We start from the raw sequence: 13,772 nt of genomic DNA, 5'->3' as shown, positions 1-13,772 counted from the left end.
TTTTTTGGAATTATTTTTTACCGCCTGTGCCTTGCAAATTGGGAAAAGGTCGACTTTGGAAAATACAAAATCAGGCAAAAAACTACTATATATAATGACAAATATACATGTTTTAACTTTTTAAGAAGGCAGCCAAAAATCACTGTTAATATATCTGTTTAAGGTGTACTTGTTTATTATAAATTTTTGAACATGTCATACACTATATTACACCGTTAAAAGTTAACAACGCAGTCGCTAATGACGTTGTTAACATCGATAAACAATCGGCCCGACGTTTTAAAAACAAACCACACAATATGATTAACCACGAATTACTAAATTTGATAATCATGACATAAATTCAACAGTAATCATTATGGTTTCCCCAGTTTTAGTTAAAGTATGTCGACGTCACCGCAACCAACGTAACGCTTAAGACTGATAGCCGGTTGACCAAACATGAACATTTTTATGATTGGCTAGATTTTGTAAAACGTTATAGTCACACTTCTTGATAATATACACAATGAAAACTAAAACTTCTAAACCCAGTTTGATTGATATCTTAAATAAACTGTGGCTGTCGATTAATCTCCCCACGTTACGTCACGTTGGCGTATAAAACAGAAACGTTGATGCGTACGTTAGCAGTAAAGGGAATCGGTGGGAAAGAACAGTTGTTAGTTACTGCATAGACAATACATTTTGGATTATTAAAAACCTTGAAAACAGGAATAGGGGGATTATTCAATTGAATAATCATGAACGGGTGGACCGTTTCCGTTCTTATTGCATGTGTTGTCTACGTGTCGGGGCAGGACCCACAGGCGGGTGCGGATGCCGGAAGTAGTCATAGCAGCGTGCCAGACCTAACATATGTCATGGACTCAATAATGACTGGCAGTCCTGGAGGAAGCGGGGCTGCAGATACATCTTTCCTCGATATGAGCGGTAGTTCAGGCGCTTCTCCTTCGTATGAAGGCGGGGTTCCAGACATCACTCCTATAACAGGTGGGGATTCATCAGCAGGCAGTTCCTTGCCCATCGGATCAGGGAGCACAGGTGCCCCTGCAATTCCCGGTTTCGAACCGGTTCCGTATGGACCCGGCGGCGCTGGAGATTCTCCTGGATCAAGAAACATCCTCACAATGGGTGGCGGAAGGGGTACGGGTGTGGGAGGCGGCCCAAGAGATCCCATGCGGGATCCACTTGTGGAATCCCCGCGTGACCCCCGTGGAGATATGGTGCGCGATCCACGTGGCGATATGAGGGATCCCCGTGGAGATATGATGCGCGATTCACGTGGTGGTATGAGGGATTCCCGTGGAGATATGGTGCGCGATCCACGTGGCGATATGAGGAGGGATCCACGTGGAGATATGGTGCGCGATCCACGTGGCGATATGAGGAGGGACCCACGTGGAGATATGGTGCGCGATTCACGTGGTGGTATGAGGGATCCCCGTGGAGATATGGTGCGCGATCCACGTGGTGATATGGGGAGGGATCCCCGTGGAGATATGGTGCGCGATTCACGTGGTGGTATGAGGGATCCCCGTGGAGATATGGTGCGCGATTCAAGAGGCAGGTCGGATACGTTCAGAGATAGCAGCATAGGATTCGTTCCAGTTGACCCACGTGACAGGTTCCCTGCAGTTGATACACGTGACATAACAGGTGGTGGTCGTGGTGGTGATGTTGGTGCCCCACTTGACAGGTATGATCCACGTGGAAGTCCCTCTGGTGGATTCGACCGAGCTGACAGAGGTGGCAGGACCACTGGGTTCGATTCACGTGACAGTTTAGCTGGCGGTGGTGCCCCACGCGACAGGATTGATTCACGTGATAGAGCCCGATTCCCCGATGCACGGGATTCTCGTGGTCCATCGCGATTTGACCGACGTGATTTTCCTGATCCCTTTGGAAGAGGAGGGATCGATCCATTCCGTCCCTCGTACCCGATGTTCGATTCATTTGGACGACCAGTATATGAACCTAGATTCCCAGGCAGGTTTGGAGGTGACTTCGGAAGGGACTACAACTCTTCCAGAAGCGGGTTTGATGACTTCCGGCCGCCATATTATGACCCACGATATCCTCCTCCTCATATGTATGGAGGTCCGTTTGGTTATCCACCAGCCCGCTTTCCCCCAGGAGGTATTAAAATATTTTTTTTTCTGAGAGACTCGCTCATTGTTTTAAGGTTATTATAAATATTTTTCTCTATGAAACCGAAAAGAAAATACAGAAAAAAGAAAACATTTAAACACCCAAGAAAGTTGAACTTCTTTATGTCAGATTAAGCCTAGTTCTTAATAATTGCCTTTCTGCAAATTCATTGGCTGTAAATGTAGGTTGTATTCTACGACTGCTGTTTTTCATTCCCAGGGTTCCCCCCACCAGGTTACATGCCGGGCAGTGCACCAGGCTTCTTTCCGTCCTCTACATATCTGGGTGGTCCTTACGGAGGTGTCGGTGGTTTTGGTGGTGGTATGAGGGATCCTGGATTTGGTGGCGGTATGAGGGATTTTGGTTTTAGAGGTACGGGTGCTGGTGGATTCAGAGATAGCGGCGCCGGCGCACCTCTTGATTCGGGCAGAGGTGGAAGCGGTGGATTAAGGGACGGTGGAATTGGTAGCGGCGGTGGATTAAGGGACAGCCGCCCTGGTGGATTTGATGACTCAGGCTCAGGAAGCTTCGTGGATAGAGGCTCAGGTGGAAGCGGTGGAATTGGTAGCGGCGATCTTGGTGGCGGTGTATTTAGGGACACCACCAGATCTGGTGGATTTGGTGACTCAGCCTCAGGTGGCTTCGGGGATGGTGGATTAAGGGATGCCAGCGCTGTTGAATTAAGGGATTCGGGCGCTGGTGGTTTTAGGGATGGCGGTCGTTTTGGAATGAGCGGTACCGGCGGCGACATGATGAGCATGGATCCGTATCCTCCAACTTTCGGTATGTTATATTAAACTTCTTAAAAGCTCTCTAAAGAGATAAAAGACCTATACTTTACTTGTTTATCGTTTCCTTTTGTCTTCTGCTATTTTATTCAAAGTAGCATGTGTGACCTTCTAAAACACACGATGCCAGGGTTGAGAAACATGGATACACCGCGTTCTTGAAATGTTCTTGTTCGTGTATATGATTCTCAGATTTTTTACATCAAAAAATAAATCCTGCTTTTTAATTCAATTCGTTCGAGAAAAAAAGTCAACACATTCCGCGCCATTTTAGTTTGTTTCTAGACGAACAAACCATGCGCATGCGCGTAAGATATGGTTCAGAATTAAGCCGAGCAATCAACAGTTTTGATCCAAACAATTGGTGAAGCTATCAAAAGTTTTGTTCTTGTTCGTGTATATGATTCTCAGATTTTTTACACCAAAAAATCAAACCTGCTTTTTAATTCAATTCGTTCGAGAAAAAAAGTCAACACATTCCGCGCCATTTTAGTTTGTTTCTAGACGAACAAACCATGCGCATGCGCGTAAGATATGGTTCAGAATTAAGCCGAGCAATCAACAGTTTTGATCCAAACAATTTGTGAAGCTATCAAAAGTTTTGTTATAAAATGAAAACAAAGTAAATCCGTTATTATGACAAATTATTGTAATCATAAACGTAAAAGTAAAAATGTCTCCTTTTTTTCGTTTGACAATAGGACTATTTCTGTTCTATTTCAGGAGCGGGCTCCGGCTCTTCCAGGAGGGGAATATAAATTGGGAACGTTCCCATAGGAAAACAGCGAGGTGTTAGAAAAATCCATATTATGCTTGCATCATAGAAATATTCATTCTTTATTTATCTTGACTTCTTCATTCTGTATCGTTAATAAACAGATCATGATTTTGTACAATTCCCTGTGTTTTTTGGTCTTAACGCTTAGCTTTGTAAATCAGCTGCTTTTCTTGTGATGACGTTTTTTTATGACTGAAAAATACATTTTTGTTCCAAACCTTTAAAAATATAGGTAAGAGATCCTTTCCTACTTGCTTTTTTGTTATTTCGAGAATTTTCTTTTCATTGTTTAAAAAGCATTCAGTTTAAATAGATTCAGAGCTTTAATACAGACATTTTGGTGTGTGTTTTCAAACTAGCTTTTATATATATTTTTTATTGAGACACGATAAGTGAAGTTTGGCTATGTTTGATTACACATGTGGATATCTAGGTCGACATTCACCTTCTTTTCTAGTCTGAGTTTGAGACACAACATTCAAAACCGCAAATCTTAATTTCATGGTGAACTGATTGCTGATTGAAGAGCTATGAGGCAAATATAAATTAATTGCTAGATTTACATCCATTTTTCTAAATTGGACGGGGTCGACAATTTCTTATTTATTTATCTGAGATGACTGATTTACCGTTAAATATATGTTCTTTCTTATTGCACAAGGGACCATTTACATTTGTTTCTAGACAAACCACGAACACGGTCGTTACAATTCTCCTTTCTCCATATGACTGTTATACACCAACACCGTAGATATGAATAAACGCCGTTCCCGGACAGTACTGGTTTGAAACGCAAATACAGACTTGTGCTCAACGTTTTATTTGAGTCAATAAAATTAAGCGGCGGCGGAAAACAGGGGGCGGGCGGGGATGAAAATCTAGCAATTCATATAAAGTGGCCTAATTTTGAAAAAACAACAACGTATTTTACAATAATTTACACACGCTTTGTCATTTAAATTGTTGAATTGAAGATATCCTGCGTAAACTTTAAAATTCGCTTTCGGATTCTGAGTTTTAAAATCAGATTAAATATTTTAGTGAATATTGACCAAGATAAAGGTGATTAGACTTAGATTAACAATACCCAAGACGTCCAAGACGTACTTTGACAAATACGTACATGTGTGTTTTACGGGAATGTCTGAAAATCTAAATTTTGAGCAAGCCGTCGGAAATACGCTTTCAAATGCTTCGATTCCTTATGTCCTATCAAAATGTTATTGTACATAAAAATAAATATCATATAAACTTTGAACATAAAGTCAAAGTTATTTTGCAGATTGACACAAATTTGGAATGTGCACATCCAATCGTGACCACTCGGCAATCTCCGGATATAGCCGCGGGTGTTCCGATTGCAAGCACACGTATAATGTATGAAAATGTATATAAAAAGGTGCAAATACTTTTTTATTTAAAACTATGTACATCATGACTTCGTGTATGGGTCGTTTGATGTTTTGTGATTGATTAGTGGGTTATAAAAGAAATAAATCTTTGTGAAAGATTTCGAAATTCGTCTTTTGTTTTCAATCATCGAGTCGACGATCGATATCAATCGACAGTGATTGATCGGTTCGATTTGTTTCATTAACAAAGGACTAGAACACTGTAGCCAGATTAATTGTTATTTTATATTGTCAAATAAATTTCACGACGAAATAATATATGAATATACGCACATTTTAATGTACGTTTTGCTCAAGGTCTAAAACATGGGAAAAAATCACACATATACCAGCATTCCAGTTATCTGAACAAAATTAAAATGGTAATAAAATTTATGTATTGACTTTCACATTAATATCATAATCGTGCACGTTTAATGATATTTACTGTTCTATGAATAATAAGGATGTGTTTAATGACTATAACCTCATTAATTAAGTATAAATTAAACGTGATAAACGTGAAAAGAATGTTACAAAAACTATTATTGTTCGGGATATATACTTGGAAATCATTTCTGATCTGATACAATTAGTGTGTTTTTCAAATTTATATCATTAGGCTGAATGTTCAGAACGGCGTCGTTGTAAACTTTTAAACATGAGCTATGGGCATTGCTAACCTCTCCACCATGTTGTAGGACCGTAGGTTCAATCGTTCCCTTAATATTGATTAGAAACGGATTTTGTGGTCAATGGCACTGTAGTGCTGACTTTTGGCCTGCTACTTAATTCGACAGAATCTATCTGCTGGTCATGACCAACCAATGTTGAGGAATGTAAGCCGAAGCATACACTAGTTGTCAATCATACAAGCTTTTGGTTTCAAAAGTCACCAGGACCGTGACCATTGACCTATTAGCCTCAATAACAATAGGGTCATTTCCTTGTCATGACCGACCTCCTTACCAAGTTTAAGGACCATAGGATCAAGCACACTCTAGTTATCAACTGGACAAGCTTTTTGCAATCAAGTTCACCACAATCGTGACCTTTAACATACTGACTCCAAATTCAATAGGGGTCATCTTATGGCAAGACAAACATCCAGATCAAGTTTGAGGCCCGTATGACAGTTATACTATTTTTATCAACCTGACAACTTTTTAGTGCCAAAGGTCACCACGACCGTGCCCTTTGACCTACCGGTCTCAAAATGATTATGGTAATCTGCTGGTTATGACCAACCACCATACAAAGTTTGAGGACCGTTTGATCAATCATATTTAAGTTATCAATCGGATACAGTATTCCCGATCAATATTACCATGAACTTTAATCTCAAAGTCAAAATGGGTCATCGACTGGCCATGGCAAACCTCCCTACCAAGTTTGAATACCATAGGAACAAGCATACTCTAGTTACCAATCGGACAAGCTTTTTGTGCGCAAAGTCACCACTACCTTGACCTTTGATCTCAAAATCAATAGGGGTTATCTACTGGTCATGATCAACATCCATACCCAGTTTGAGGACCAAAGGACCAAGCATTATCATGTTATAAATCGGAAAAAAATATTTTGTTATTTTAGGTCACAACGACCGTGACCTTTGACTTATCTCAAAATTAATAAGAGTCATCTGCTGGTCATGACTAAACTCCCTTCCAAGTTTGAGGACTGTAAGACCAAGCATACGCTAGTCACCAATCGGACTTTTTGTGCCCAAAGTCACAACGACCAAGACGTTTGATTTTAAAATCAAAATGGGTCTGATATGCTGGTAATTTCAAACTTTATTACAAAATTTGAGAATCATATAACCAAGCATAATCTAGTTATCAAAAGGACAAGCTGTTTGTGTTTAAGGTCACCACGGACGTGACCTTTGACTTACTGACCTCAAACCAATATGGGCCACCTGCTATTATGAATAACCTTTCTTCCAAATTTATAGACCATAGAACCAAGCATAATCTATTTATCATTCGGACAAGCTTTTTGTGTCTTAGGCCGCCACGACCGTGGCCTTTGACCACAGACCACAAAATTTATAGGGGTCATCTACTGGTCATGACAAACACCCCTTCAAGGTCTGAGAACCATAAGACCAAGCATACTCATATTAATCAGACAAGCTTTTTGTATCGAAGGTCACCACGACTATGATCTTCTGACCTTAAAATCAATAGAAGTTATAATCTGGTCACGACAAACCACCCTTCCAAGTTTGAGGACCAAGCATATTATAGTAATCAATCGAATATTTTTTTTGTTCAATGTCACAACGACTGTGACCTACTGGCCACACTATTAATAGGGGTCATCTGCTGGGCATGACCAACTTCCCTTCCAGGTTGATGGCCATTAATCAGACAAGCCCTTTGTGTCCAAGGTCACAATGGATGCCACCTTTGACCTTTTGACCACAACATCAATAGCTAACATCTGCTGATCATGAGCAACCATCCTTACAAGTTTGAAGACCCTAAGACCAAGGATACTGGTAGTTATCAATCAGATAAGCTTTTTTGTTCGAGGTCACTAAGAGTGTGACCTTTGACCTGCTGATGTCAAAACATTAAGGCCACCTGATGGTCATATGCAATCTCCATACCAAGTTTGATCAAACGAACTCTAGTAATCAATCAGACAATGCTTGGTCAACCGATCGTCAGACAAGCGGACAGACATGAGCAAAGCAATAAACTCCCATTTCTTCTCGAGGGGGGGGGGGGCATAAATATGCGAAAGGATTGATGCATGTTGTTACCTTCAGTTGAAAAGGGTCACTACTGTACAATTTTAAAGCTTGCCAAAATAGATTTGCCGTACATGTCTCTTGCAGGATGAGTACCAAGTTTCATTTTAAAGCTTTACTTTTACTGCACGAAGCCACATATTATTTCCCCATGTTCCCAACGTCTCATGCTGGTTAACATACCTTTAAAGATAGGTGCGGCTCAATATGCCATAATTTAAAGGGCCATAACTCTGAGCATTTTTGCTGAAGCCACACATAAAACCTAAATTCATATTTGGTTAAAAGCATGACATAAGATTCTATACTTATACTCTACATGTACTTTTAACTAAATCAAGGACCATAACTCTGCACTTATAGTGTGAAGGAGCACACAAAACCTCAGGTGCACAACTTAACATGCTGGTTACCTTTCCTGTGAAGTTTTGAGATTTAGACTCAGATACAATTGGAGATATGCATGACACAAGATTGCATATTAAATATACTATTTTTTAACTAAGTCAAAGGCCATAACTCTGCACTTACTGGGTGCAGCCACACACAAAACCCTAGGTTTAAAAGATCACATGCTCATTTAATGTAAAGTTTCATCACACTGGCTTTTATTATTCTGGAGATATGTGCAACACATGGTTTAGTGATGGATGGACAGACAGACAAACAACAATGCCATAAGCAATTTGTTATCTTTCAGTTGAGCAGTACTGTATGAACTAGTTGCACCCATTACAATGGTGACCATTAATCAGTTTTTCTCCAAACAACGGGCCTGTTCAATCAAACTTCATACAAACTCTTTAAAGCATTCAAAGGTGTAAGTCGATAGTTGACATTTCTCAAGATTGTTTGAACCAAAAGGGCACATGTTATTTTTAAGATCTACAAAAAAGTGTTTGTACAAAATCATGTTTGAACATGTCTGATCTGACGGTGCGTTTCAAGAGCGTCTAATCTGACAGTGCTTTTTAAAGCATCTGATCTGCAGTGCGCTTTAAGAGCATCTGATCTGACAGTGCATTTTAATGGCGTCTGATCTGACGGTTCGTTTTTAGGGCGTCTGATCTGACGGTGTGTTTTAAGAGCGACTGATCAGATTGTGAGATCTAAGAGCGTCTAAATTTACGGCGTGTATTCAGAGCGTCTGATCTGATTGAGCTTTTTTAAAACGTCTGAGACTGATGGTGGGTTCTTATAGAGTCTGATCTGCATATGTGTTTTATGAGTGTCTGGTCTAAAAGTGCGTTTTTAGAGCATCAGATCTTATGGTGCGTTTTAAGAAGGCCTGATCTTAGGATGTGTCTTTAGAGAGTATAATCTGATGGTATGTCTTTTAAGGGTTTGATCTGACAATGCATTTTTAAAGCATCTGATCTGATGGTGTGTTTATAAAAGGTCTGATCTCACAGTGCATAGTTAAAACATCTGATATGATGGTGAGTTTTTTAGTGTATGATCTGACAGTGTATTTTAAAGCCTCTGTAGGTATATAGGCATAAATTTCACTATCACTGAACGTATGTCATCTACGGAATAAATTTCTACAATGCGCACTTTTACATGTAAAACTAGCATTCTTGATGTAATATTTACATGCCGTTTTGTAAAATGTACATTCAAATATAACATTTCTTTAAATTAAAAGTCTCTAGCAAATAAAATGTTGACAGTTTATTTCTATTCATCTTTTACCCCAAGTGTTAGTAACAATATGCTTTATGATCAAATCATTTTCATTAAGAGATAAAAAACACAGCTTATAAATGCAACAGTGGCATTTATGCCCATAAAAATCAAATGGCAAAAAAAGCAAACCATTTCTTTATAAAACACTGTGCCTCCCTGAGCACTGACATGTTTTGCCCAAGACATGAAGTTGTACCGGTATGACTTTTTTGCTAGTATAATGACTTCTCTTGTAACCAGTTAAATTGAAAAAAGTGATTTAAGAGGAAAAGCATTGCTAATTTAGTCTTGCAGAAAGTTTTTAGAAATCTTAAGAAAGCCCTCAAGATCTTTGATCTACTTGACCCAAAATCCATAAAGGGTAATCTTGGGTAAAGTGCAAAAATGATCACATTTCAAATATCATTTGTGACCTTGACCTTTGACCAACTGATTCTGATATACAAAGGGTCGTGAACTGGTTATGGGCAAACTACTACTTAACTTCATTGACAAAGGTTAAATTATTGTCAAATTGTAATGTGGACAGTGTTCCTAAAACATTGGGTGTAACACTGACCTACTGACCCAAAAAACAAGAGGGGCCATTTACTGAGTAACTGAAGTTTCATGCTTCCTGGTCAAACCGTTGTCAAATTATTGTGTGGACATGACATGGACACAGACCCTTGGATAGATAGGGTGACTGACTGACTGACATTTGCAAAACCATACTCCCTTTCTTTTATAAAGGGGCATAAACAAAATTTGTATCTTATGTTTTATAAACTTACAAAACTGCAGATAACAAATACCACTTTTAAGAAGTGGCAGCGTGATTTCAACAGCATAATTATGTTTTGAGAAACACATTTAAATGATGATTTTAAAGATAAGTTTTGGTTCCTTTCTAAAAGAAATCTTCGACCCATGAAACAAAAAATTACACATTCTATCAGGGTTTTTTCAATACATATTTAAAATACTGATTTCAATTTTAATGCTTCTATCAAACAAAAATGATATTATTAAAACAATCTTGTGTTAATTAGTGACAATAAAAACAAGTTTGCACACTTTAAAAAAACACATCCGATATTTAGAAAATACCTGCATAAAATAATTCAATTTTTGTCATGCTTTTCGATGAAAATGGAGTTTTATCAGTGAAATAACAACAGGTTACAGTGAAAATATCAATTTGATATTTTCACTGCAAAATAAGGAGTGAAAATATCAATTCAAAAACTACCTTTATAATCCACTTAAAATTTTTTATCACTCCTGTCAATCTCCCACCTAATTTTAAAATAACAGTTCCATCAAGGCTAATATATATATATATATAATAATATTTAAACAAATGGTAAAGGCAAGCAAATAAAGAAACAAAAATGTCATGGCAGCAATTAAGTCCAATATGGACAAACATAAGAATAAAAAAATAAAATCATAAGAAATGTTATAAGATATACATAAACCCCTTAAACAGAAATTTGAACATTTTGTTTTAAGTAAGGTTTTGAATGGTCACTAAATATTTCATAAATCAATTCAGTACAAGTATAAAAAGTTCAACATATACATAAATGTTGTAACTTATAAAACTTGTTCATCAAACTTTTGACCTTTAAATTTTGTTTTACAAACATAAGACTTTCTATAACTTGTTTAACAAACTCTTGACTTCTATTATCATGGTGTTTTTATGCACCAGTCAATTGTAACCACCGTCCCCCAGGTCCAGGGGTATACTGGGGATCTCCGGGAAAATGGGCCGTGTTTTTACCTTTCAGGTGGCCCCGCAGTGCCAGGTGAATGCAGTGGTTTTGCCGTAATGAAACATATAGCGGGAAATGGGCCTGTCCTTAGCTCCCTGGGGTGCGGGTGCATTTGGCGAGGATTTTACCATCAGTTCATCCCCGCAGGGCGGGGATTTTCCCCAAGGTTGGCTGGACCAAAAGTCAAAGTCCCTGCTATTACCCGGACCTAGTGGGGCCGTGGTTACAATTGACTGGTGCATTATTAATTATAGACTTTCTTAAACTTGTTTTACAAACTCAACTTAACTTTGATGATGATGTAACATAAAATTATGTTTTTTTCTACTCTTTTTTATTTTCATCACACACTTAATGATTATAGAAACTATGTATTCAAACAATTTAACTTAACAATTAATCTTTTGTGTGTTTTGAACATATAATACTGAAAAAATAAACAGACAATGTATTAAAATTAATCACCTTTAAAGCAGAGTTAAAAAAATAGAAATAAATATTATTTAATTACTTCATGCTGCACTCTCACAAATTGATCGTCTTGACAACTTTTTTATTATTTGTCGTGGAATGAGCCAATTTATGCGAATATACATGTAAACCAGTAATATAAGACGGCTGACAAAAAATAAGATCGCAGATTTTTATTTTTAAGTTGAAAAATTGATGTTCTATGCACTTTTCTTAAACTGTTAGTAATGGTTTTAGCCATAAAACATAAATTTTGCAACAGAAAATATGAAAATCTGAGATTTAATATTTTGTCAGCAATTTTTTATCACTGGTTTGAAGATATTTACGCAAAATTTGCTCATTCCAAGACAAAAAATAAAAAAAGTTGTAAAAACGGTAAATCTTTGAGAGTGCAGCTTTAAAAAAATGTTCGAGAATGTATTCATTCAACTGAAAAGTTCCATAGTCTTTAAAAGATGAAAAAACCCAAACGTTTTTGATTAAAAAAACAAAACGAATAAAATCTCAAAAACATTAAAAACAGTGTCATAATTTTCTTCAAAATATACTAATACCTTTTAAAGGTGAATGGGATTATTTTTTTCCAAAACAAATATATACAGCGTTTGATACCAACATGTACAAAGATTACTATTTACATTCCAAATGATATGCAGCAAAATAATTATCACAATGAAACAGTTATACCTTAAATCAATAACAATGCCCCAAAACACGCACACAAACTATACATGTATATACATTATGTACTTAAACATGTATAATGAACAATACACACTTAATATTTAATGTAAATGTATATGAAAAATCTTCAACAATTATTAGCACTTGGGTTAATGTTCCAAACACTGAAAATAGGTGGCAAGTTCAAATCTTCAACAAGTGACAAACATATAAAATTGAACAAGTGTACATGATCATTAAATGCATTAACAAACATGAATTTAACAAGGGTGTGCTTAGTTCTGGTATGGAACAAGATCATATACTCGTATGATGTTTCTATAAAGAAACAAAATAATAAAATCAATATTATTTTTTTATACCAGTCTATTTTATTATTTATTCTGTTTATACCAGTCTATTTCAATTCTGTTTAAACCATATACCAGTCTATTTCAGTTCTGTTTAAACCAGTCTATTTCAGCCCATGACTTTACAATCATGCTCAAAATGTTTCTAAGGTAGATACCATTACTGGGGAAAGTTGTTTATACATTTTTTTCTGAAAGTACCACATAAGAGACATCTTTACCTCATGAACGACCTGAATTAAAATAGCACCTATTGCATGAAAATAGAATTAGTAACCAAAACAAATATGCAGCACTGCTTATGAAAAGGACAAACATATACAGTTCATATAAGTGCTATCAATGAGGCAGCATATTTGTGGAGAGCTTTGTTTTATTCAGGCTGTCGCAATGAAAATCTACATCTAAAACAACCGTATTATTTACGTGTAAAAACCATCTGGACTTTCATGGGGTGGGTCTTAACCTTTTCAAATATGTTCTTTCACTCAACTTTTTTAATTTCATCCAAAAGCAGTTTTAAAATTCAGTTATTGCAAGGTAAGGATGGGTCTTATGTGGTTCTCTCCAATAACGCTCTGCCTCAACTAGACCCTACACTTATCAAACAAGGTCTTGATTTTTTTCAAAATATTTGGAAAATATGCTTGTTGCTTTTCATACAATGTGGCCTATGTTTAACTGATTACTTCACAATCATTTAAGGCAACAACTTGAAAATTATTGCTAAAATGAAGAATTAGTTACAATAATTGATTATAAATGAACAAAAATGCTACTTGTGTACGAAACAAAAACAACATCAATAAGGAGAAAGGGCTTTAATGTAGCCATGGGTATGCATACAACACAAGAACATAGCCATGGGTGTGCATACAACACAGAAGCATAGCTATGGGTGTGCATACAACACAAGAACATAGCCATGGATGTGCATACAACACAA

General features: G+C 37.2%; 1 protein-coding gene across 1 annotated transcript; it reads left to right on the top strand.

The window, feature by feature from the left end:
• The first annotated feature begins 618 nt into the window (after nucleotides 1-618).
• LOC128225182 (collagen alpha-1(I) chain-like) lies at nucleotides 619-5,227 on the top strand. The gene is made up of 3 exons (XM_052935237.1): nucleotides 619-2,139; nucleotides 2,371-2,934; nucleotides 3,663-5,227. The coding sequence occupies exons 1-3, from the start codon at nucleotides 744-746 to the stop codon at nucleotides 3,695-3,697; spliced, it is 1,995 nt and encodes a 664-aa protein (XP_052791197.1). The 5' UTR covers nucleotides 619-743; the 3' UTR covers nucleotides 3,698-5,227.
• The last annotated feature ends 8,545 nt before the right edge of the window (nucleotides 5,228-13,772 follow it).

This window comes from Mya arenaria, chromosome 2, assembly GCF_026914265.1.
Source record: "Mya arenaria isolate MELC-2E11 chromosome 2, ASM2691426v1".
NCBI lineage: Eukaryota > Metazoa > Mollusca > Bivalvia > Myida > Myidae > Mya > Mya arenaria.
The sequence above is the reverse complement of the archived record's forward strand: the minus strand, read 5'-3'. Positions and strand labels throughout refer to the sequence as shown.